The sequence below is a fragment of the Onychostoma macrolepis genome, chromosome 07 (genome assembly GCF_012432095.1).
Source record: "Onychostoma macrolepis isolate SWU-2019 chromosome 07, ASM1243209v1, whole genome shotgun sequence".
NCBI classification, from domain to species: domain Eukaryota; kingdom Metazoa; phylum Chordata; class Actinopteri; order Cypriniformes; family Cyprinidae; genus Onychostoma; species Onychostoma macrolepis.
In genome coordinates, this window is record NC_081161.1 from 3588137 (window position 1) to 3615078 (window position 26942).

Sequence of the window (26942 nt, forward strand, 5' to 3'; positions counted from 1 at the left end):
GGCAAGTTTAGGCTTACAGTGCACTTGAAGCCCAAGATTTAATTCAGTTTGTATCCATAAGCTAGGGTGTACATACAGGGCGTGTGATGCCCAAATTACTATATACTTGTTTTACATGTACGCTTTACATGTACATGTACATTACATTTACATGTTTTACATGTATGGTTTACATGTACGCTAGGCTATGCATACTTCGCTTGTAAAGTTCAAAATACTGCATACTTCAGTTTTTATGTGCATACGAGGGTATGCTGGTTTTTTTTTTTTTTATATGCAATGCTAGGGCATGCATACAGTGTGCATGAAGCCCAAATTACTGTATACTTTGGTTTTGTGCTTACATTAGGGTATGTGTACAGTGCACTTGAAGCCCAAAATTTGAACGCGTAATCTAGGGCATACATAGAGTGAGCATGATGCCCAAAGTACTGCATACTTCATTTTTATGTGCATACTAGGGTATGCTTATCATACAGTACACATTTTTAATATGCAATGTTAGTATGCGTACAGTGTGCATGAAGTCCAGATTACTGTATGCTTTGGTTTTGCGCATACACTAGGCTATGTGTACAGTGCACATAAAGCCCAAAGTATACTTAGGTTTTATGGCTAGGGCAAGTTTAGGGTTACTTGAATGCCAGAGTATACTTTGTTTTTTATGCATACTCTACACCAGGGTTCCTCAAATCTTACCCTGGAGGGCTAATCCACTGCAGAGTTTAGCTCCAACCCTGATCAAACTCACCTATCTGTGATTTTCTAATGATCCTGAAGACACTGATTAGCATGTTCAGGTGTGTTTGATTAGGGTTACAGCTAAACTCTGCAGGAAAGTGGATACCATGGGCCAGATTTGAGAATCCCTGCTCTACACCATGTCGTGTACAGTGCACATAAAGCCTAAAGTATACCTGAGTGTTTAAGCAAACACTAGGGTATGTGTACAGTGCACTTGCAGCCCAAAGTTTAATTCAGTTTGTACGCATATGCTAGGGCATACATAAAAGGCTTGTGATGCCCAAAGTACTGTATACTTAGGTTTTACAAGTATGCTGAGGTATGCATACAGTGCTCGTGAAGCCCAAAGTACTACATACTTCGGTTTTTATGTGCATACTAGTGTATGCTTACCATATAGTTCATAATTTTTTATATGCAATGCTAGGGCATGTGTACAGTGTGCATAAAGTCCAAATTACTGTATACTTTGGTTTTGCGTGTACACTAGGGCAGAGGTCTTCAACCCTGTTCCTGGGGACCCACTATCCTGAAGAGTTTAGCTACAACCCTAATCAAACACACCTGAAGGCCAATCAAGCTCCTTAAGACTGCTTGAAAATTGCAGGCAGGTGTGCTGAAGCCGGTTGGAAATAAACTTTCCAGGAGAGTGGGTCCCCAGGAGCAGGGTTGAAGACCTCTGCACTAGGGTATGTGTACAGTGCACATAAAGCCCAAGTATGCTTAAGTCACATGTAGGCCTACAGTGCGCTTGAAGCCCAGGGTATACTTAGTTTTTTTATGAGTGCTCTACACCATGCCATGTGTACAGTGCACATGAAGCCCAAACCATACCTCGGATTTTAAGCATACACTATACTAGGGTATGTGTACTGTACAGTGCACTTGAAGGCCAAAGTTTAATTCAGTTTGTACGCGTAAACTAGGGCATACATACAGTGCGCGTGATGCCCAAAGTACGGTATACTTAGGTTTTACATGTACACTAGGGTATGCATATAGTGCTCGTAAAGCCCAAAGTACTGCATACTTCAGTTTTACACATATGCTATGGCATGTGTACAGAGCATGTGAAGCCTAATGTATACTTTGGTTTTCATGTGTATGCTGAGGTATGCATACAGTGCAAATGAAGTCTAAAGCAAACTGCCTTTTTACGCATATGCTAGGGCATACATAGTATTACATGTATTACATACATTGCATACAAAGCCGAAATTCAGTATTTATGCATACGCTAGTGTGCATGAAGCCTAAAGTACTGTATACTTCATCTTTATGTGTATGCTGGGTTATGCATACAGTGCACTTGAAACTTTTAATGCATATACTAGGCATGTGTAGAGTGCACTTGAACCCTAAAGTATACTGTACTTCTTTTGCTGCAAGTAAAACAATATCACACTGTAAAAAATCAAAAGTTGAGAAAACCTAAAAGTTTAAGGCAACCAGCTTCAGCAGATTTTTGAGTTTTCTCAACTTTTTGTTGTATAAACTGAATACAGGAAGTTGAGAAAACTCAAAAATCTGCTGAAGCTGGTTGCCTTAAACTTTTAAGTTTTATCAACGTTTGATTTTTTACAGTGCATTAAGTAATATTTAAATATGAAATATTATATTTTAGCACTCAATTAGAGCAGAGATTTGAGTACCAACAACTGGAGTTGAATCAGGCGTGTGAACAACAGGTTGAATACAAAGACAGTAAAAGACTGAGCTGTAAATATATGGTTAGTCTTATTCAGAAATCAATCCAAATTTGCATTTGTATTGGTGTTCTAAATAATGTCTGATGATTTATTACTATACTGTGCTAATGGAAACCTTTTCCCCTTTTTCCTGACATGTTATGACTGAAAAAAGTTATTGTTGAAATATTGTTTTGATAGATACATCAAACACACAATTGTTTAATACCATCTTGAAGGGATTGTCCAACCACAATTGAAACTAAATTTTCACTATTTGGTTATTGGCCACTATTTGAAGCAAAATCTGGGTCCTGAAGCAAACAATTGGAGAGCCACCGGACTAAACCTAAAGTCATCAAGTCTCAGCAAGAAGAACCAAGTTTGACTACTAGACTGATTTTTCTTGGACATTTTGACATGAATGGAATGGGTTTGCTAAATCAAATTAGGTTTAATTGGTTTAAAAGCTGAAAAAGATGATGATTTTGAGGCTGTAATACATTTTGTAAGGTCATTCTACAGCAGTAAAGGAATGAAGCTGATCACTGAATGTGATTATCATCTGCTGTCTTTCAGAAAATCCATCTGGCGAGAAGTTCAAATGAAGAAAGTGTTTATCCTGCTGTGTGAGTAATACCAAGCATACCACAGTAAATTGCAGCAACACTTATTTCCTGACACTTCAGGCGAGGATTATGCTTATAGTAGTCGAGTTTATGCCAAGTGTCTGTCAGACAGCATATCAAAAATATCAAATATTTTAGCAGAAGGAATTGCTGCAAGGCTGTTAAATGTTACCTCAACTGGTTTTTGGAGAAGTGACAGCAATATGTGCGTCTTAGATGTTTTAGAAATGTCTGTCCCTGTGTAATGTTACAATCAACTTTTATAACAGTGGTCTGTAATAATTTCATTAAAAACGAGAGAACATAACTAGGGATGCACCGAATCCAGATTTTTGGGGTTCTGCCAAATACCGAATCCACTGGTTAAGATTCTGCCGAACCCGAAACCGAATACCGAATCCTACACCCATCCTCAGACCATTAACACAGTAAACACATTAATGAAGTAAACAACGTCCACAGCAGTGTATTTTTCATTTTATTTTATTTTAATGCACAACTCGTATTCTTTTGGATGTTTAATACGCAAATGTTTTAACAGCGGCGATGTTGTGTATTGTTTGGGGTCCTTGCCACCACGAGACAAATCGGCATTGCAAATTGAACATGTAGCTCGACTTGAATCGCCTTCTTTCAACTGAAAGTACTGCCAAACAACACTTTTTCTGCTCACGAGTTCCATTTTCACTTTCTCACATATACTGCATTCGAACGGTCCACCTTAAACACCTTCTCGTACTCAACGGCAGCGTGACGTTGACCAGTGTAGCGCGCTTAATGCAAGCTAAGGGTTCGGTGGATTTTTTTTTTTAAGGTTCGGCAGAAACCGAACCCCGTCAAAAAGTCCAATATTTGGCCGAATCCGAATCCTGGATTCGGTGCATCCCTAAACATAACAAATGTTTAACAAATGTGGGAAGTCGTGGCCTAATGGTTAGAGAGTCGGACTCGTAACCCAAAGGTTGCAGGTTTGAGTCTCAGGTCCGGCAGGGATTGTAGGTGGGGGGGAGTGAATAATCAGCGCTCTCTCCATCTTCAATACCACGACTGAGGTGCCCTTGAGCAAGGCATCGAACCCCCAACTGCTCCCCGGGCGCCGCAGCAAAAATGGCTGCCCACTGCATTGGGTGCGTTTTCACTGCTGTGTATGTGGACTTTTATCCACTAAATGAGCTCATTTCAAACTTGATGCCTGCTACAGGTCTCAAAAAAGTTGGCACGGGGGCAACAGAGTGCTGAAAAAGCAAGAGATTTTGAAAAGATTCAGCTGGGAGAACATCTAGCAACTAATTAAGTTAATTGATATCAGGTCTGTAACATGATTAGCTATAAAAGGGATGTCTTAGAGAGGCAGAGTCTCTCAGAAGTAAAGATGGCAGAGGCTCTCCAATCTGTGAAAAGATTGTGGAATACTTTAAAAACAACGTTCCTCAACGTCAAATTGCAAAGGCTTTGTAAATCTCATCATCTACAGTGCATAACATCATCAAAAGCTTCAGAGAAACTGGAGAAATCTCTGTGCGTAAGGGACTTCGGGCCTCAGAAGACACTGCATCACACATCAGCATGATTCTGTCATTGACATTACTAAATGGGCCCAGGAATACTTCCAGAAACCACTGTCGGTAAACACAATCCGCCGTGCCATCTGCAGATGCCAACTAAAGCTCTATCAGGCAAAAAGGAAGCCATATGAACATGGTCCAGAAGTGCCGTCGTGTCCTGTGGGCCAAGGCTCATTTAAAATGGACTGTTTCAAAGTGGAAAAGTGTTCTATGGTCAGACGAGTCCAAATTTGGCATTCTTGTTGGAAATGACGGACGCCATGTCCTCCGGGCTAAAGAGGAGGGAGACCAAATTCCAACACCAAAACTCCAGAAACGCATAACCTCGATGCCCAGACGTCTTCAAACTGTTTTGAAAAGAAGAGGAGATGCTACATCATGGTAAACATGCCCCCGTCCCAACTATTTTGAGACCTGTAGCAGGCATCAAATTTGAAATGAGCTCATTTTGTGCATGAAATTGTAAAATTTCTCAGTTTAAACATTTTTATGTTATCTATGTTCTATTGTGAATAAAATATTGGCTTATGTGATTTGAAATTCTTTGTTTTAATTTTATTCAAATTTAAAAAAACGTCCCAACATTTCCGGAATTCAGGTTGTATATTACTTGGCTTATTATTATTATCATTATTATTTAATTTTCTTTTTGTATTTTGTGGGTGAGAATATATATTTTATATTCTGAGGACAAAGTGTGAGCAATTGAATTAATTTTTTAATTAAAATGTATAAAATTGTTACAAATGCATTAAAGTTAAAGTGGCTCCAGCAGCTGCATGTACTTCATAGATTTCTCAAACTATTGCAGAAATGGTAATTAATTAATACTTGGCAAGCTACATAATAAAAATGTGACATCTTTTCCCTGACTTTGCGTTTATGATAAATGCCCTTTTCTTAAGAACACATTTCAACCTTTCAGATAAGACCACATTCATTATGTACTTGACTCTTTTATTACATTAATTTTTTTTTTTTCACCCAAGTCTGATAACAAAAATATAATGATATTGACATTTTAGGAGGATACAACTATTATTTTCAATTAGGATTATGTGCCTCTGGGTCTGAAACCAACAAACTAAAACACTGCTGGAGAAAATAAGCATGCGGTTTTTTTGGACTTTTCTCTCTCTTCTTTTCAGGACTAATTATTAACAGGACCAATTAAATCATTTTTTACTCTAGATTTACAACATGTATTTTGATGGCAGCTGCTGGAGGAATCCACAAACTGCAAATTCTGTTTAGACTTGTGGAAAGAATAGACATGGTTCTCAGACATGATGCACAACAAACTTTTTTCCTCACAAAAATAGCAAAATGAGGTTTTGTGTCCCTTCACTACAAGGACCTTCCATATCTGTTTATAAACACTCACAGTTTAAACGCAACATGAGTATATTTTGAATATATTGCCACATTTGTTTTTATTTTTTTAACATTTTCCTCATTATTACCACTCCAAACAATGCATAGTGAATTTTAAAATGCAAAAATAAAAAAACGTTGGAGTGTATTTGTTGCAGTGAACGGGTGCCGTCAGAATGAGAGTCCAAACAGCTGATAAAACCATCACAAAAATCCACAAGAAATCCACACCACTGCAGTCCATCAGTTAAAATCTCTAGAAGTGAAAAGCTGTGTGTTTGCAAGAAACAAATGCATCATTAAGATGTTTTTAACTTCAAAACTTTGCTTCTGGCTAAAATAGGAGACCGTAATAACACTTCCTCCAGTGATAAAGTGGTCTGGTCTGAATCTGGAGCGAAATCTGCACAGATCAAGCACCGTTTACAAGCCAAAACAGTCTGAAACAGATCTAAAGAAATATATATATATTTTGATGTGAGAGACAACAGGAGATGGACTTTTTCACTGGAGGAAGAGTTCTTATGGATTATGGGCTCATATTTTAGCCAGAAGCAACGCTTTGAAGTAAAAAATATCTTAATGATGGATTTGTTTCTTACAAACACGCAGCGTTTATTGATGGACTGCAGTGGTGTGGATTGCTTGTGGATTATTGTGATGTTTTTATCAGCTGTTTGGACTCTCATTCTGACGGCACCCATTCACTGCAGATCATCCGTTGGTAAGCAAGTGATGCAATGCTACATTTCTCCAAATCTGATAAAGAAACAAACTCATCCTAATCTTGGACGGCCTAAGGGTGAGAACATTTTCAGAAAATGTTCATTTTTGGATGAACTATTGCTTTAAGTCTTTTAATCTTTGCAGTTGAACTGCAAACTAAGTTAAACTGACAATGCTATCAGCTACATATTATGAGTGCAGTATTCTCAGCTGTAAATTGCTGTGTGTGATTTATTGCTTGTGTCATTGTTCAATATCTTAAATTTGAAGATAATGCTTGCATTGTTGCTTTCAGAATGCTATGTTTAGCTGGTGTGACAGTCAGTGTTACCTGACAATATATACCATGCCAAGTTTTTGTCTTCACTGAACTACCATAAACAACAATCACAGAATTATATACAGTACATTAATGTATTTTTAAAAGTATTCTGCAATTTCACAGTTTATCTAAAAGCCTTAGCAACTGTTAGATTATTGGTATACTGGTAACATTACTGAATATATTCTTAAAGACCTAATTTTAAAATTCTCCATGTTAGTGAGACCCAAATCTGGGCTGTGGTTCAAATGCAGCCCTTACAAGTTTACCAGTGTCGCCCACCACAGTCTGGACTTTTTCTTGTTTTAGGAATGTTTAAATTGTGCAGATACAATAAAACTTACATTCACTTTAACATTATTTTTCATTTGCTTTTTATTAATCACAGCATTAGAACATGCAAATGCGTGTATGTGCATATACTGAGGTTGCTGGTAACTATACATTTAAAAACAAATGAAGTATCGATGCTTTTTATCATTTTTATAACTGTATTAATTGGCACCTGCTTAAACAACATTGCAAAAGTCACTACAATCTGTGCGTATAAAAGAGCAAGGATCTCGCTTGATAATTGTGACTATGCATATTTGAAAAAAAAAAAAAAAAATTTCATGCTTTAAAGAATTGTCTGTTCACTCCTCATTGTTTTGGGGATTTAATTAGTTTTTCCTTTTGGGCCTTTTTCTTTTTACCTCTTTTTCTCTTATTTTGAAGTGTCCTTGCTCCTGATTTAGTTACGGACATTTGTTTGGACTGAGTGGCCACCCTCTTTTGCACTGAGAGTAATTTCGTTTTAGATAAGGTTGAAGGGGAGTGAGTGACACTTGCTTTTGGAGTCCTGTGGGTGCTTTGAAGAATAGTTTCCATTTTGAACTTCTGAGTAATCATTTTCTTCTCTTTGGATGCCTTCCTTTGGGAAACAAGTGACTCCTTTCTTCCTTTTTGATGTCCATTTGTATGTAATTTCTTCCTTTTTTCAATTTGGCTCACCAACTTTTGACTTAGCTGAAATGTTTCCCCTTTTGCATAGTCCACTGGAGCGCAGGTTTTTCGGCCCTTTTTCAATTGAATTCGTTTCGATTTAGAGGTTCTTTGTTTGGCGCTGTGTGACAGTTTGATTGGCACTTCATTGCATGAAAGGTCAATGGTGCCGCTGTTCTCATTAGTCAGACTGGTAGAATTGTATGGTGTTGAATCTTTCAATGCTGCCACAGGTGCAATCTCAACCATTGTGCACCTGCAGAGAGAGATTGAAGAACTCCGTTACAGCACAAATACATCTAGATGTAAAAAATAAAACATATTGCTGTCAACATTTTTATAAAAAATGATTCAGAATAGAATAGAAAACAGATGGAGTAACAACACCAGGGTTTTAAGCAGTGCTTAAGATTATTTCTTTAGACTTTTTGCCAGAATGAACAGCCACATTAATCTTGGTAAATTACTATAAAATTGTTGGATGCATTATCTGCTGTTCACACAAGCTATAGCTACCTGATTTTATTTTTCGTTAAGATATTAGTCACACATCAGCACAAAAATACCAGTAACTTATGTGATGTCAATCATCTGAAATGACCTTTAAACGATGCAGTTTTCTTTTTGATTCCCAGTGACAAGCATAAGGGCTCAACCACACACAAAGAAAATCGCAAGACGGCCCACAATAGCTGCTAATAATACAGAGCTGCAGTGCTGATGAATAGAAAAGATGGCAAAATCTTGAGACGTGTTTTTAAATTCACTGTGCTCATGCGTGAGACGCTGAAAAAACTGCAAGATGCAAGTGCAACAGTCAAACATATTCATCTAGCACATATTTATACAGAAAAACAATTTAAAGCAGCACGGTGGAACAAAAAAAGCAAGATATGAGGGAAAAAAATGCATTTTTGATGCACAACATTTTAAAAACACAAGATGTTTTTCTCTACATTTCAAATCATTATTTCGGCATCTTAAGAGCATTTAATAATAAACAATGATCTAAATAGGAAAATTATTTAGAGATGATTTCTGGTGTGGATGGACAGGACAGAGATACCCTAGTGACTGTTTTCTGCTCATGATCAGAATGTTTTGATTATTCAATTGCTGTTTATTGTTAGTATATTGTTATAAAAACTATTTAGCTGTGTGTTTGTGTTGTTTGGACCTCTGCTGGGATACAAAATACAGAATTCAGCCTGAACAATTAAAACATTCAGAACTATACATTGTCCATCATAACTGACACATTTATACACAGAATCCGAAAAATGGTAAACTACACACTTGCAAATAACCTATTTGTACATTCATTTGAATAACTGTATTTCTTTTTGTATATAGTGCATTATTTAATTTTCTGTTTTTATTATATTAGTGTTATATTCCTATGTATGTCTGTTCCTATATCATGTCTGTACTTTCTTCTGCAATGGAAGCTCCTGTGGCCGAGTCAAATTCCTTGTGTGTGTAATAAAGCTCTTTCTGACTTCTGACTTCTGAAACTGGACTTCTTGTAACTTTAATTGAACACCCCTGAATTTATAGTTTTCGGGGCCTGGATAACCTACTGTTTACACCCAGATTCTGCGGTGCGCATTTGATGGACACTTTACTATCCCACGAGGCCATGGGAGAGGATTTATGAATCGCAGTGAAGAGACACAACTGATGCTGCTAAATCATGTGACTGTAACAACATGTTGGAGTATCATTCATATAACTTATATTCATTCTATATATAGCATACTTTTTTTAACAGTTGCAAAGTAAGTTCAAATTCAAATGCAGTACCTATACTCAGACGGTATGTGATTCGGACACATCGAGAATAATCTCCGTCAACACTTTATGAATGGCCCAAATGCAAATATCAGTGATCCCAAACCTGCACATGCACATAATATCTAAATGCTCATTTACTGTAACGTTTCAACTTCTCATCCCACAAAACTGCCAGAATTCTTCATTTTCTCCATGTCTAATAAAATGTTGCAAAAGCCCAATTTTTCATTAATCAATTGCTTCTCAGATCTGTGTAAGTTCAGAAATGCTTGGGAAACTACGTAATATGACAGTGACTTTCTCCACAGGACTCAACACGACTTGCTTGAGGTGTGCCATAGCCTTGACTTGACTTGTCTTGTTTTATTTTGTGCACTGCAACTTGAGACTTGACTGAAGGACTTGTATAGGTAACTTACTCCCACCTCGGCACAATGTTATTATAGAGAAACGCATCCTACCTGCAGCAATAAAATTCAACACCGTGATTATCAAAGAATATAAGCAAATCTCTAGGACAATGAATCTAGTAAAATTGATCAATGATTCTGTTAATGCTGAAAACACCTGGTCTATGACTATGAGCATATTGAAACCTTATATTGATGCCATGCAAATGATTCTATGGAAAAAATGATGTCAGTGTAGAAGCCCTTTCATACTGTAATTACAAATGGTGTAATTCTATACAATTATGATGCAAGCGGAAAAAACCATGAAGCATAATTTCTGGAATGCATGATTTCATTTCTTGCACTCACAATCCAAACCAGTTGTACTGCGTGCATTGCCTCCTTTGGATCAGCTCAAAGCAGCGGAGCTTCAGGACGTTGAAAAAACTGTAGCCCACCATGTTGGAGATGGTGTCATTTCCATTGAGAAGGCATTGTTTAAATCTAACAGAGACGAGATAGGAAGATACAAGACAGAAATAAATGTGGTTTGCATTATAGTGCCAAAATCTGTCCCTTTTGTGTTTCAATGTCAGATAAACTTTCCATTGAACACAATGCATTTGCATTTATGCATTCAGAACTTCAAATATATAACTAAAATACATGCATAGTATATATTGAAAACTAGTTTATTTAATAAAACTTTTTAAGTAGCAAACATGATTTTTGATGAGTTTTGTTGACATATTAATGTTGATTATTACCATAGCTTAATATTGTGTGTAATTTAAACTGTTTAAATAATGTAATTGTAATAATGTATTGAAATTGTCTTGATAACTTTGAAATTTGGCAGTGAATTTCTAGTTCATGTGTTTTGCAATGGTTAAGGAGAATAAATATTTAAAATAATGTTATTTTATATTTTAATGCTGTTATGTTTGACATTTCAAAGAGTTTCTTTTATGTTTAAGTTTCATTGAGTTTACATGCTAAATACGTTTTAAGCATGTGCTATGCTAGTTTTGAACTGAAAAGTTATAATTGGAAAATTAGTTGGAACAGCTTAATTCAAAAACATTTTATCATTGAAAAATGTGTTTATGTAGAAATTAAGTTCCTTATTATTAACATAATTTCATTATATGTTGTCACAACTCAAAAAGATTGATGCAAACTGTTGCTTTTTTCCTTTTTTGAGCCAAAACATTTGTCTTTAGTGTGTTCCACGTCACAAGAAAGGCCTTTACATAAATGGCATGCTTTCCCACTGAAATGTGGGCAAAGTTAAATTCTTTATTTTGCACGCAGTAGTCTATAATGTTTTACAGATAAAATACATGGGATGAATAAACAGAAAAGATGAGTTATGACTCTAAAGAGTCTCCCCTGAGGCCTGAAGACGCCTCTCCTCTGTGGAATGTGAGACAGTGCTCACCTGTGGTCACAGTCACAGTGCGAGAGGGTGAACAGAGTGGGGTTGAACACACCGAAGTTCACGGAGAACGAGCGAATGATGTGCTCACAGTGATCGTGTTCTCGACAGCATCTGTCTGCATGCACAAACATACCTGTGTGAGAGAACAACATGCAAATAATTAAATGCAATAATAACAAATATTGATTAATTATCCTGCTGGAAAAAAAACAATAGAACCATAACAGAAAATTCTATTGGTTTCCACTACTACAAAATCCATTACAAACATTACAAACCATCAACTTTTAACCATTAAAAATGGTTTCATGTAGTGTGTTTTGGGACATATCCCATTAGGATTTATTGGTTTTAACAAACCACCAACAGAAGGTGACTAATTACCAGTAGAGATGGACCATTTCCATTAAAACCAATGCAAGTCCCATTATAACCAGCAAAATCATTACAAATTTTGTGATGTGTCTATTGTTTTGTTTTTTCAGCAGGGAATTCTGTAATATTATACAGTCAATTTGTTTATTCAGTCAACATCTGAATAAACAAATTATTCATGAAATTGCAAGTGCAAAGCCCACAGCGATATTTTGCACAGTTCTTGACTGACATGTAACTACTTTTATGACACACTCCGTAATCATATTGATTTACTTACTGTAATTTTCAGGTTATGTTGCTGGACCTCCCACATCTTTTCGTGAATGCCATACATTCACAGATTTACAGTCGACTGCACCCACCCATGCACGCCCACTTTGGCACAAAAATTACATTTTGATTTATCGCTCTCAGGAAAATTGTAGCTAATAACGGCAATAAAGACGGATATTGCTATTAATGAAGCTTGTAATTTCATTTCTGTTTTATTGTTTTCCTTCATTTTTATTTTCACACCGATAACTTTCATATCGGTAAAAACTTTCCAATAGGCCTATATATATTTATATATAATTTTTTAAATAAATTAAATTATATTTATTTTATTGAGTCAATTTTATTAAATTATGTTATAAATGTGTGCATTGTCTTTACTGACCATTCTTAAAAATGCTGGTCACACTTTATATTAGGTGGCCTTAACTACTACTTACATCAAAATAATAAGTACAATGTACTTATTGTGTTCATACTGTATTGCAAAACACTATTGCTGTTATTGAGGTGTGATACGGGTAAGGTTAGGGACAGGTTTGGTGGTATGGGTAGGTTTAAGGGTGGGTTAAGTTGTAAGGGATGGGTCAATAGTGTAATTATAAATGTAATTACAGAAATTAATTACAGATGTAATTACATATAGGTATTTTTAAAAATATAAGTACAATGTAAAACATGTATGTACACAATAAGTGCATTGTACCAAATAATTTATTTAAATGTAAGTACATAGTAGTTAAGGCCACCTAATAGGCTATAAAGTCGGACCAAAATGCTTAATCGTAAATCATTTTAATTCCATCAAAAATTTTGATAACAAATGACTGATGGATGCATGGCTGTTTCCAGCATGATTAATTTCGTACCGGTATGAACAACAAAAATAGTTCACTAAATTTGTTTATAGCCTACATATATACTAATATGTGAAAAAGAATAGCCTACACCAAATGAACTGACCAATAGCAGCTTACCGATGGATGCACACCTACCCAACTGTTCATAGTCATTGGCGCTGGTGCCTTGTCCGCACCAAAGCGTTCCTGGTAAAACCCATGCGCGTTTATGGCGACTTTTTGCTCTTGAATCCATCTGCTGGCCTTGATTTCTGCGTTCTTTGTGCAAAGTGAAATTGATACGCATGTCCATTTCACACAGACTGGCATCTTCCAGTAGCGCGCTTAAGTCGAAGTGCATTGGTTTCTCATTGTCCCGAGCGCGCTCTTGACTGCAGAGTGACCAATAACGCTTAACCAAAGACCCGTCGCTACTCATGAAACAACCTTCGAGACGTTTCTCTGATGTCCACTTGCTCCAGTAAAAGAGAGGAGATGCTGAAGTGTCCGGTGAGTGGATGAGAAAACTAACCTGAGAGCTCCCGCGTTCTGATTTAATGAGGAGACAAAATGGTGCAGGTTTCTGAATTGTTACCGCATTGCAACAGCATACCACTACTAAAAGATTAACAGCAAGAAATCCGATTCGTGTATCCTGGAGATGCAGTGGCATCGCTGCAGAGACGCGTGTTGGCGCGTAGGACTATTTGGAAGCTAAAAGGAGTTCCGCTCTATTCCAAACTCTATACTAAGCTGAGTTTTCAGCCGGTTTAATTGACGCTGATGCAACAAACCCTATCAGTTTGTTTCAGTCCAAGTCCATGCATGAAGAAGAAATTTGCTCCGTGGATGATCTGTCAAATGAAACGAACGAGTATCTTTACCGGTTCTTTACTGTCTATTCACAGATGTCGGAGTGAAATTTGTGTTGGCTACATGTTAAAACTTGTAACTGATGTGGAGCTGAAATGTCAGGAGTCACATGACTCGAAATCAACCAGACTTAGTTTACCGAGGGTTTGCAGTATATGACCCGATAAAAGTTAATCAAAGTGCCCATGATACCACAATTTAAAATTATGTTTACGCATTGTTTCACTTCTTCATTACAGCAAATTTATAAATAACTTTGCTGTTAGCACTGAGGGGTAAATTACTATAAAAAGTAATTAATTGCCAGCTATTCATTTTCTAGAGTGTTATTAGATTATGGTACTACTCCCTTAAAAGTATTGCATCACTTATTAATTACTTTCTAAATCCAATATCAACCTCAACACTACAATGAACCTTTTTTTTTTTTTTTAAATAAATATTATTAAATAGCATAATTTATTCTTGAACTGGCCAAAGTATTTAAAGGGAGAAGGATACATAAAAAAAAAAAAAAATTTAACATTAGATGTTAAATTTTGATGTTAAATCCACTATTTATTAATTGTTTTAGCCTGTACAGTATTTAACGCAATTACATCAGAACTGTAATTAAAATACAGGAAAATTAAGATTAATCCCTTACTTTCTTTTTCAAGGGAAAAGTAATTAAATTACAGCAAATAATGACATATTAATGCATTACACCCATGCAACACTGTTACATTGCGATGCTGCACATGATTTTAGTCCAGGCTGTGTAACCAAATGTGTTTATGTTGTCAGGTTTTATAAAAGACTGAACTTTTTTCATTAAGGTTGCAGGTCGAGTTTTTTGGCAGCTTATGTCCAGAATTTTGATATGGCCCCGTCCACAAATAAGTAAGGCAAGCACTGTATGGCAAGCAGTATTATCAATTAAAGCTTTGGTTTAACTATTCAAAATTATATTTTAACTTTTTAATTTAGCCTAGATGAGTTACAATTCTAATTTGAGTAGATTTGAGATATCTGTAAATACATTTAGTTGGTCTCTAGGGATTGTGGAATACAATTCATTGACACACAGCACACGAGGCATTTCATATGCTGGTTTGGGGTCCATCCCTAAAGTTGTTTTATATGGTCGATAGATGATCGGATAAGGGCAATCTATCGTTATGACCAACTAAATGAGAAGAATGAGAATGTGATGTGTTGGCAGGTAATAGACAAACACATCATTAAACTCATGAAAAGTGCCAACTTTTATATTGGGTTCTTGAGAAATAAAAGGACATGAAGGAATTGGTAATTAGTTTAGTTTTTGTGAGTCAGGAAACCCTAGTTGCACTGTTGAGTTCTGTGGGCATTGTTGTTTAAATCACTACACCGTATTCAGCTCTGTTCCAAGAGTGGAGAAACTTGCATGTAACAAAGTTTGAAGTTTTCCTCATCACAGAAAAACTCATCTCCATTTAAAATGAATATACATTACATGTTACAGCACATATATTGGCACTGAAATTATGCTTTTTTTGTATTTTATTTTAGTGAAATATTTCAGCCACTGGCTTTAAACCTCATTACAGTCTACACTTTGCTTTGTGCCATGCTTAATTATTGAATTTGAATGCAGGGACATATTCATGCATATATTACATATTAAAGCAAACTAAAATGCACCAAAATGCATGTAGCCCACGGTCTATAGAGGAAACTTTTTCTAAGCTCAGAAGACTCTAATTTGAGCATGAACAGTGTCTCAAATGTTTCTCCTAAAACTCCTAAAAAGTTCTGAGAGAAAACGAGTCAACATTGAGAAACATGAGAGATTTCCTTATTGTCTTTGATTACATTTTTGGCATTTTTATGCATATTAGAATATCTTGTGTTACTAAATTAAATTAATCTTCAATGTCCTACATTGTATATGCAGCAATTTTACAAACACACTAAATAAGCATATGAGAATACTTCATTATTTAATATTTCAATATAATAATAAAATATCCTTATTAGGGCTGTCAGTCAATTAAAATGTTTAATCTAATTAATTACTTGATGTGTTGATTAATTAATGTAATTAATCGCAAAATAAAGTTGACTGTGAAAATACCCACAAAAGATTATTTAAAGCTAATTTTGTGCTAAATGAGAAAGTATCAAGTAAACATTACAAATTGTAGCTTTAGAAAGAAATATTTTATTTGATTTAACATAAAATGTATTATACATAAACATTTAGGCTACAACGGCCTAACATAAACTATAGAACATAAAAGAAGATAATTTGAGAAACATGTCAGTATTTTTTGTTCATGCAATGAAAGTCATTGGTAACCAAAACAGCTTTGTTCCCTTTCAGTCGGTCACTACGAGTCACGTCGGTGACTGATGAATTGGGATCTTGCCAGAGAGACCAATCCACTTTGAGTGTAACTAAACAAGCCAATGGACTTTGACATATGGATTCCACATCTAGCTGCCACACCCCGCAGCGCGGGTATAAGAGGCAGCAGGTGCACCGCATTAATTCATCCTTTTGCTTTGGAGCCGAGCGGTGGTGCATCACTACTGCTCTCTACTTCGGTGTTGCAGAGAGAATGAGCGAGTGGGGGCGTTACGGCGACAGCAGTGGTGGTCACGGTCTTGCGGCTTCAACAAAGATTGTGCAGACAGCCACACCAGGAGTGTGCGGTGGCCAGCTCCCCTGTGTGCTTCAGCACTAAAAGAGCAATTTCTCTAAAAGAGCGCCTCATGACGGTCACGATCGCTGCCTCACGTGTCTGGGCATTAAGCACGCTGAGGAAGCTTTCATGGATGGTGCATGTTCTTCTTGTGGGGACATGACCATCTCGGAGTTGTGTAATAGACTCCGCTTTGTCAAACATGGCGGAGTCCCTCTGCCTCTGCCACGATCATGCGACATGCGACGGGAGTCAGAAGCATCTGAAGTCCCTTTAGCTTCGTTCAGTCTGTCAGCCCAAATCCGATTTTGTGCATATCCAGATGGAATCAGATTTGAATAACTGACTGTCCACACAGCATATCACAACTGTTCATATCCGATTTGTGTGTCCATAAGCGCTCTTTCGTTTTTACTGAATGTGCATTGGTTTCTATGGTAATGCCGTTGCGTTGTTATGACTACGCTAAAAATAACAGTAACAGCAATACAGTTTGCAATACAGATGCTGTCTTACAGTCGCGGTTGCGCTGTAGTATTATTTTGTCGTGTGAGGCAGCGGCAGAAACGCAGGAAGCTTGAATGTCCGGCTTTATTCCGTGCTGCTGACTCCGCTACTTTGCTTTTTTTTTTGGCCTCCGCTACTTTCAAAACACAAAGAGGTATGTATACTAGCAGTATATTGTTTTTTTCCACTTGACTTGCACTTCGCAACGACACAAGCTTGTTTCTGCAAAGCTGTTCAGCATGTTTTTTGCAAAAACGTCTGACGTGTTTACGTTTTACGTGGCGTGAGAACGTGAAAAAGCTACGCTAAATCCGATCTGACCGTTCAGACTTAAACGGATTTCCAGAAATGCGATTTGAAAAGGATTCCAAAACACATACGAATGTAGCTCGAAATGGATTTACACAAATCGGATTTCATGTAGTTCGTTGCCGTTTAGACTATTTAAATATGATCTGATTTCAATCGGATTTGAGCTGACAGTCTGAACGAGGCTTTTGTGTCATCCACATTCCAGGAGTGTTCAATCAGGCGGCCGACGAGCTGTCTCGAGCGGCACTTCCAGGAGAGTGGAGACTCCATCCCCAGGCGGTCCAGCTGGAGACGGTTCAGAGTTGCTCAGGTGGACCTGTTTGCATCTCCAAAAACCACCCACTGCTAGTGGTTCTACTCCCTAACTGAGGCAACGCTCGGCACAGATGCACTGGCACACAGCTGGTCCCGGGGCCTGCGCAAATATACGTTCCCCCCAGTGAGCTTGCTAGCACAGACACTGTGCAAGATCAGGGAGGACGAAGAACAGGTCCTGTTAGTGGCTCCATATTGGCCCAACAGGACCTGGTTCCCAGAACTCATGCTCCTCGCGACAGCCCCTCCCTGACCGATTCCTCTGAGAAAGGATCTGCTTTCTCAGAGACGGGGCACCCTCTGGCACCCGCGTCCGGAGCTGTGGAAACTCCATGTGTGGTCCCTGGACGGGAGACGCAGAGGTTCTAGTTGACCTACCCCAGGAGGTAGCACTCACTATCGCTTCAGCACGAGCACTGTCCACAAGACAGTGGAACCTGTTTGTCGAATGGTGTTCCTCTCACCGTGAGGACCCCCAGAGATGTTCGATGAGAGCCGTGCTGTCCTTCTTGCAGCAAGGGCTGGAGCGTAGGCTGTCCCCCTCCACCCTTAAAGATAACGTTGCTGCTATTTCCGCCCACCACGGAAGGGGAGGTCGGTGGGAAAGCACAATCTGGTCGTCAGATTACTTTGGGGGGCCAGGAGGTTAAATCCTCCTAGGCCTCCCTCCCTACCCTCTTGGTATTTGGCATTGGTGCTAAGAGCCCTACAAGCTGCCCCCTTTGAGCCTTTGCAGGCCACTGCGTTGGCCTTGATCAAGAGGGTGGGGGACCTGCAGGCATTTTCGGTTGACGGATCGTGCCTTGAGTTTGAGCAGGCTGACACCAGTGCAACACTGAGACCTCGGCCCGACTACGTGCCCAAGGTTCCTTCCACTCCCTTCAGGTACCAGGTGGTGAACCTGCAAACGCTGCCCCTGGAGGAGGCAGACCCAGCCCTAGCTTTGGTCTGTCCTGTATGCGCACTGTGACAGTACGTGGATAGAACTCAGAGCTTCAGGACATCAGAACAGCTCTTTGTCTGTTACGGAGGACAGCAGAAGGGGAAGGTTGTCTCCAAGCAGAGGATGACCCACTGGATAGTGGATGCCATCACCTTGGCCTATGAAGCACAAGGTGTGCCCTGCCCGCTCAGGTTGCGTGCTCACTCCACTGGGGGTGTCGCATCGTCCTGGGCGCTGGCTCGTGGTGCCTCGCTAGCAGACATCTGTAGAGCTGCAGGCTGGGCGACTCCTAACACGTTCACTAGGTTCTATAGCCTGCGTGTCGAACCGGTTTCTTCCTGTGTTCTAACCTCAAACAGGTACTGGCACTGAGAGGCCCGATTCAGAGTTGGCTTGCGGCATCCTTAGTGCCTAAATTCTCCAGAGAGTTCCCTGACTGGGCAAACCCTGTCGAGTCCTCCAGCACTCTGATGGCCAGACGTGGCGGAACGTCCGGCACCAGGCCTTTAAGCCAATGAATTCTTGAAATCTGGTGTGAGGCTAGTGTCCACCCTGTTGGGATGCCATATGTGTATTCCACGGTATACTTACTAGAGCCGTGTTTTCCCTGGCAGACCAAGTTCTGCCATCTCTAAATGATGCAGCCTGTGCCATCTCAGAGACTTCCATGTGCAATATGGCCCTACGGGGTTACTTCACATGAGTAAATGTCACTTAACCCCCTCTGGGAGGAGGTGACTCCGCAGTGTGCCTCTTCCAGCTGGAAGGGCATGCTTTCCCAGTGTTATCCGAGTCCTACTGTTTGGGTTGCTCAAGGAACAGCAGTAGTTGACCTTCTCTGTGTAGAGCCCGGTCCTATCATCTGCCTTATAGGAAGGACCAGGAGGCCTACACAGGGCACTGGAGGGGGCAGCTTATGTGTCACTTTGGTAGGGATCCAAATTCGTCGGTCACTGACGTGACTCGTAGTGACCGACTGAAAGGGAACGTCTCTGTTACGTATGCAACCCTCGTTCCCTGAAGGTGGGAACAGAGACGTCACGTCCCGTCGCCACAGTTGCTGTACCACCACTGAGCTGCTGAGTCACCGCTCCTCAGCGAAAGCATGAATTAATGCGGTGCACCTGCTGCCTCTTATACCCACGCTGTGGGGTGTGGCAGCCAGATGCGGAATCCGCATGCCAATGTCCATTGGCTTGTTTAGTTACACTCGAAGTGGATTGGTCTCTCTGGCGAGATCCCAATTTGTCGGTCACCGACGTGACGTCTCTGTTCCCTCCTTCAGGAGACGTCACCAACAGTCTTCAAAATAACTTCTTTTATGTTCCACAAAAGAAAGGTTTGAAACGACATGCGGGTGAGTAAATGATGACATAATTAAATTTTTTTGGGTGAACCATCCCTTTAATGTTTTTATTATTATTATAATTATTATTATCATTTTCTTTTTTATGAAATTATACTATAAATAAGAAACTATATCTGCCAGCAGGTGGCGGTAAAAAATGTCTTTATTAGGGATGGGCGATACCTCTTATTTTATTTTCGATCCGATACCGATATTTTCAAGCCCAGTATCGTCGATACCGATACGATACCTCTTAACTAAACTGATCTTTTAAATTATTAAAAGAGTATAATCAGTAATTATACTCACTTAATATTAGATTTTAAAGCCATGTTTTTTGGGGGGTTTTTTTACATTTCATAGGCCTTTTTTTGTTTACACTGTCAGAAATAAACTATACTAAAATTGTATTTTAGCCCTTAACTGGGGCAGTAACCTCAAAGGTGCACCTATACCCTTAAAAGGGAGCATATTAGTACCATACAAGTATGCATGCTTTAAGGGTAGATAAGTTACAAAGGTGCACCTTTGAGGGTACCGCATGAAAAATAAACATGGTGTTACATAAGTACTCAAATCTATTATTATTATTATTATTACCACCATGGTAAATTTGTGGTTACTGCAGTGAAATAGACCTAATAAATTTGTGGTTACTGCACCTAAAGGTGAAACTTTAGCATATTTTTTTCTGACAGATTTATTAACAGCAATTACAGAACACAATCCATTTGAACTTTTAACAACCAGTTTAAATAAATTTACTTGCACAAACTAGCCTATTAAAATAAATATTACATAAATAAACCAAGTTTGGGGTTAGTAAGATTTTGTAATATATTTTATTTTTTACTCACCAAGGCTGCACTTATTTGAACAAAAATACAGTAAAAACAGCAATATTGTAAAATATAACTATTTTCTATTTTAATATATTTTAAAATGTAATTTAAAATGCATCTGTGATCAAAGCTGAATTTTCAGCATCATTACTCCAGTCTTCAGTGTCACATGATCCTTCAGAAATCATTCTAATATCATTTGCTGCTCAAGAAACATTTCTGATTATTATTGCTGCTTCATATTTGTGTGGAAAGCGTGATGCATTTTTCAGAATTAATTTTATACATACTAACAATGATATGTAATGTAATGTAATAATGTGGCAATGGTTTCTTAAGATCTACTTATGCTTCTGATGCTTTTGGGAAATGCAGCTCTATTTGAACAAACACTGTGACTGAGCGTTTGCTTTGCCTCGCTTGAAATATCTCTAACACAATTAGACTAACACTTAGAAGCTTATTTTATGCACCGAATTTCTTGATGAATAAAATTTGTGGTTAAAAAATGCACTTTAGAATCAATATTTTTATGTGAGGATCGTTGTATCGAAAGGATCCCTAGTCTTTCTGAGTCATTCTTCCATTCGATTCGTTTAAACGGCTGATTCATTCAGGAATGAGGTAAACGGGTGCTTCTCAAAAGGAAGGCTGCATATCTTGCTGAAGGCCATCTCAATCAGAAGGATCCTTGGAAGGCAGCCTTCGTTTCGCGTCCTTCATTCAGCCGAATATGAAGGATGCATGGGATGTATCCTTTGCAACCTTCAGTCACCCGCAATCCTTTGTACACTGATGAAAAACAAGTCAGTACTGAGCTTGTCTGAATTTATTATGAAATGTAAGACAAAAATAATGTTTTCGGACATGAAAGCATAGATGTTATCTTTTGTTTTGGTGTAAATTACTCCCTAAATGCTAAACTGACAATAATGTAAGCCAGTAGGAGACTAGACGGCTGTGATTCATTGTATTGCATTAACAGAAAGCCTAATGATATAAAAATTTGTAATACAAAGTATTTTTCCAAAACTAAGTTTTATTTGTATTTTTATTTCGTGACGGTGAGGGCGGGAACATAGCTATGTGACGTAGCCACGCACACTTACTAGACCATATCATTCTAACGTTTAATGCAGAGGAGGACTCTATAGTCTACAAGCCTCTGAAGGACTGAACTAGGAAGGACGCAGCCTTCTGTTTGAGAAGGATCCAATGGCTCTCTTTATCAATGGGCCTTTGAATCATTGGTTCACACTATTCGTTCAAAACGCGGATTCATTCAGAAACTGATCATCACTGTGTTGATCGGAGATGCACAACAATTCTGCTTTGGCTTTAAACGTAATATGTTCTATCCAAAATTGTGCAAAAACACGTAATATTGTGTTTAAAATATAACACAATATCAATTTCTTATTTACTGAATTGTTGTATAAAATCACATATAAACTTGTGATATTCAGGACAAAATCAGCACTCTGATACTGCTCTTCATGCTCGTGTGAAATCGCTTATCGCTTATTGAAATTGCGTAAAAATATTTTAATCGTGTTATTTTTTCATACCTAATTAAGTTAACACGTTAAACTGACAGCCCTAATCCTTATATCTTTGTTTGTTTAACTTGCAAAAGTTTCTGTTGCATACCCCGTTTTCCCCATTTTTGCATTTAAATATAGGCCCTAAGTCTTGTTTTCCTCTATTGTGTAAAAAACACTGTCTATGCTAAAAAACAAAAAACAAAAAGTCAAATAAACAGTTCATGTGCAAAGGGCACATCATTTGTTACTGGAGTCAGATGCTGTTACCTAAAGCTACTTGCAAAAGTCCTATTATAGGAACAGCAACCCTGGAGGTTTCTTTGCTGAATGGTATAATGATGATGGCTTATGGCTCAATCCTTGAATAATGTGATTAATAATCAACATTATATGGTAGGAATATATTGAGACCTTTGTCTTGGAACTTCGTAAAGTTAAGATCTCCTGTAAAACAGAATGTGAGAACATTAGAGAACATAATTTCTGTCAAGGAGAAACATTAGCGATATTAGAGAGATCTCAGCTGGATCATGCATGAACTGAACGGAATGCTAAAATCTCTTGAATGGCGTTAATAAGCATAAGCATAACAACAACTCATGTCATCAGAAGCATCCATGTGAAGACAAAAAGACACAAGAACAGCTTTTTCCCACTGGCCTTCAAACTTCTCAAACGAGCCTCCTCGTCACTGTGCAAGGAGTGACTCATTCTCAGCAGGCCTGCCAGAATTTTCCACTCTTGTCTATTTTAATGTATTTATTTCTTGTCTGAAAACTGATGCTTTTTTTTTTTTTTTTTGCATATAATGCATCTTATGCTTTTTGGTACTATGAAAACAAACTCATAGCTTTCAATCATGAAATAATGTAAATATTCATTACCTGGGTAAAACTGACACAGTGTGAAGTAAATGTTTTGATTAAGCCAAGTGACATGATTGTGCACCGAAGCTCCTGGACAATTTATATTTGATCTGCACTCCTATTAAATGGAAGTTCCAATAGATTAAAGAGACTCAAAAACATTTTAAAAATATATTGAAAAAGACTGTATTTAATATATTTAACATATGAATAAAATTATTTAATAAATACACGAACACATTCACACATAACATGCTCATATATCATATACACAAAAAATACTTGCAAATGCACATTTTAACCTCTAGTCTCTCTCTCTCACACAGACACACACACACACACACACAAAAACACTTGTGCACGTTTTTTTTTTTTTTTTGCTCCAAACTAAAGTGTGGTTTACAGAATTTTTCAGAAGATACCCATTACTGATGTTTTTATGATTTGCTGACATATATTACAATAGTGATTAAATATATGAAGAGTTCAGATGCAAAAGCCTCTAAGTGCCGTCTGAAATCTTTTTCTAAAATTAGCATTTTTATCAGGCTCCTATATTTATGTTTAGTTATTTCACTTTAATTGCATAGAAAAGGACCTATACATTGCTATTAGAGAAAAATGACTGAACCTAAACATAGCAGCCTGATAAAAGTGCTCATTTTAGAAGAAAATTTCAGATGGCATTTAGAGGCTTTTGCATCTGAACTCTTCATATATATATTTTTTTTAATTCCTGTGTACTGCTATGTATATCTGTAAGTGTTTTAAAGATCTAGTGAAGTTTTACAAATCTAGCTCGTAACTCAGGATACACTCAGAAAAAAGGTACAAAACACTGGGGTGGAACCTAATCAAAAAATGCTTATACGCTTTAGGTACTGTAATTCAAAAACCATAACCACAATGCCATATTACTTAACAATTAGTTAGTCCTGAGCCTCAACAAGTAAAGTCATAACATGATACCTTTGCAAATCATTAGCTACTGATTAATTAAAGCAGACAACTGGAAGTGTAATAAGTAACATATGAATTTACATCATTAGTTAATATAATATGCTATTAGAGAACTAATAAATTATGACACACATAATTATGACAGGAATCATATAGCTGCTGATGCATTAATCATTAATAAACGCTTTAGGTAATATTATACATTAACTCGTGATTATCTGTGCATTAGTTAAGCATGAATGATTGCATATTAGTGTTAGTTACCAATCTTTCGCTTCTGAACGCATCTCAGCACTGTCAGTGTTCTGGGGTTTCCACAGCAAGGTAACACGGGCGTGGAATAAGTAAAGAGGGCTACAAGCAAAGCTCAGAGAAGGAAGATCAGGGAAAGAGCGTGTGCGCTGAGCGCTCTCCTCATATGCGCAGTCGCTACTGACCTCACTCCCATAGTCCGCATTGTTTGCAGTCGCCTTCCTTCATAAGTGGGCGGTTGTTATCAGGTAAGAATATTCGAAATAGCATTTTCCTCACTTAGGTCTATTTCAAACATGTTTATTAAGACAATGCATGCAAAAAGCATCATTTTCTAATCGACAAAGGTGCTGAAATCTGCACGCATTTGGGTCTCGAACCTGATGAGTTTTGCCATTTATTTAACACAGAAAACGCTGCATGAAAAAAGGTATGGTGTCTTTTGATTTTACATCGGATGAGGTGATAGTTGAGTCATATCAAGTCAGTAGCTACAAATGCATTCTGCCCACAGTCCTCAACGCACAGGCTATATGAAGTGATATCGACATGATGGCTGAACAATGGTTGCTGTAAAAATATGAATCTGTGTGAGCTTTAGGTGAGGAATATCTATCGATGGTCGCGTTGGTGTTTGCTGTAGGACTGTAAGAACCAACATGCAATTGTCTTCTAGAAGATAAGCGTAAGGTGTGTCATCTCAATGCGGGTTTTGCTTCTGCTTTACTCGGAGAGAGGCAAGGTGCGTTCCTCTAATGGTACTAAAGACGAGATCGCGAGCGCTTCTGCTCTTATTGCGCAGCAAGGCAGCGATCAAGATTGCTTTGTGCATTTTAGAGTTATTCATACTAGACTACAACATAGTTTTTTTTCCTATATGGCCAGCCAGGCACTTGCTTTCAGGGGTAGCCTATCCAAGTAAGTGTTTTCTGCAGATATGACCTAGTTCCACTCATCACATATTTAGTCATTCTGCTTGTTTGCGGTGGAGTTTTGGAATGGGTTTCTCTGTATCGATCCGCTTCGGTTTTATTATGCAGAATGATATTTGATGTATTTTCCTTGCAGAAGGAAACTGATGAAGGCGTGGATTCATGCAGTCAAGTGACTATACAAAATTCATTTGTACTGCTGAGATTTAATGAGATATCCGTCATGACTGAGGTTGATAACAGATGTAAGGCGTCTACAGTAATCACCTTTATGTTAAAACATTTCAGGACAAATAATCAGGAAATGATCTCATGTGTCACATTAGAGCAGTGATGTGGAAAGATATTGAGAAAAGGGTACTGAAATGTATGTGTCGCTATAGATTTGTATTTATTGATTGATTCATTGGTTGCACACAGACTGCATTCTAATTTTTGCTGTACTTTGTAATATAATGGTTCTGTCTTGATCTGTTATATGGATTTTGGGACCTCTCCACTTGGGACTTTGGACATTAGGCCAACATGTAGGCTAAGTGAAGTATCTGACACATTTATACTCAGCTTTCAGATATCTTTCATTGTGGTGGCAGAGATGTATTGTAATACATTTAGTAGGCAAATAAAAAAACTTAATAAAAGGTTTTCTTTGAATATATTTGCAGGAATGTACACTATGCTCTTGAAATTTACCATGCCGCCAGAGCATGCAAATGTGAATGTGTTTGAACAGTTCGAATTTGTATAAGAACTCATGCAAATATTAGAACCTTTTTTTTTTTTTTTTTTTTGTAGAGTTTAAGGATCTCTAGCCATACTAATCCACATATTATGCTGTACAGTAATTTTGCTGTGGAGGAAGTGACCTTATTAAGCCCACACATGATTTTCCATGTGTTCTTCATATCTGAGTAGCCCTATGAAGTGATAAATCAAAGATCTCCATCTACATTGATTATGGATTACGGCTTTAGTATTTGACATTTTTCAGCATCCATTAACTTAACATAATTTATAAACCTAAACTTTTTTTTTTTCAATAAAACATTTTTGGGTTAAAATGTGACTGGCCACTGTTATTTTAATATTTTAAGTACTGGCTACTTTTCAGCTTTTAGCAGTTTAGGGGTGACAAATGGATTGTTAAAAGCACATGTACTGATTAATATGCATGTAGAATTAGAGAAATTGCATGGAATTTCACATCACCTACATACATAACTTTATATAAACCTTTATTTAGTGCAACAAAATCAGTGTAAACAGAAACTGGGACAGAACTATGTGCAAAAAGTGAATAGACATTAAAATATCAGTGAAAGTCAATGACAGTGACGTGGACAAAATAAAATATTACAAATAAAATGAAATCATTTAATTTAACACCTCAAAAATGAGCAATGACTATGCACATATCTTTAATTTAGTTA

At 37.7% G+C, this 26942-nt stretch overlaps 2 protein-coding genes and 1 long non-coding RNA gene across 4 annotated transcripts in view; 2 read left to right on the forward strand and 1 right to left on the reverse strand.

Annotated features, from left to right (window-relative positions):
• The first annotated feature begins 1347 nt into the window (after positions 1 to 1347).
• Positions 1348 to 9396, forward strand: LOC131543971 (uncharacterized). Its single transcript, XR_009272000.1, has 3 exons — positions 1348 to 1433; positions 3012 to 3061; positions 8668 to 9396. It is a non-coding gene; the product is annotated as an uncharacterized LOC131543971 (long non-coding RNA).
• On the reverse strand, positions 7460 to 14079 carry LOC131543970 (group 3 secretory phospholipase A2). The gene is made up of 4 exons (XM_058781817.1): positions 13306 to 14079; positions 11660 to 11792; positions 10588 to 10722; positions 7460 to 8288 (listed from the first exon to the last, which is right to left on the reverse strand). The coding sequence occupies exons 1-4, from the start codon at positions 13820 to 13822 to the stop codon at positions 7691 to 7693; spliced, it is 1383 nt and encodes a 460-aa protein (XP_058637800.1). The 5' UTR covers positions 13823 to 14079; the 3' UTR covers positions 7460 to 7690.
• Positions 13516 to 26942, forward strand: part of rph3ab (rabphilin 3A homolog (mouse), b) — a 35605-nt gene continuing 22178 nt past the window's right edge. The window contains exon 1 of one of the 2 annotated variants that reach the window (XM_058781816.1): positions 13516 to 13659. The gene's annotated coding sequence lies outside the window, so the exon portion shown is untranslated. Of the gene's footprint in view, positions 13660 to 24693; positions 24829 to 26942 lie in introns of those variants that run through there. The other variant, XM_058781815.1, reaches the window with a different exon arrangement.

Excerpts from the sequence above, each read along its gene's own strand:
- LOC131543970 (XM_058781817.1), bottom strand. The coding sequence starts at position 13,822 with ATGCCACTGCATCTCCAGGATACACGAATCGGATTTCTTGCTGTTAAT. Across the intron at positions 11,793-13,305 it reads CAATGACTATGAACAGTTGG|GTATGTTTGTGCATGCAGAC; the intron begins GTAGGTGTGCAT and ends TCTCTCACACAG. Across the intron at positions 10,723-11,659 it reads CACTGTGACTGTGACCACAG|ATTTAAACAATGCCTTCTCA; the intron begins GTGAGCACTGTC and ends CGTCTCTGTTAG.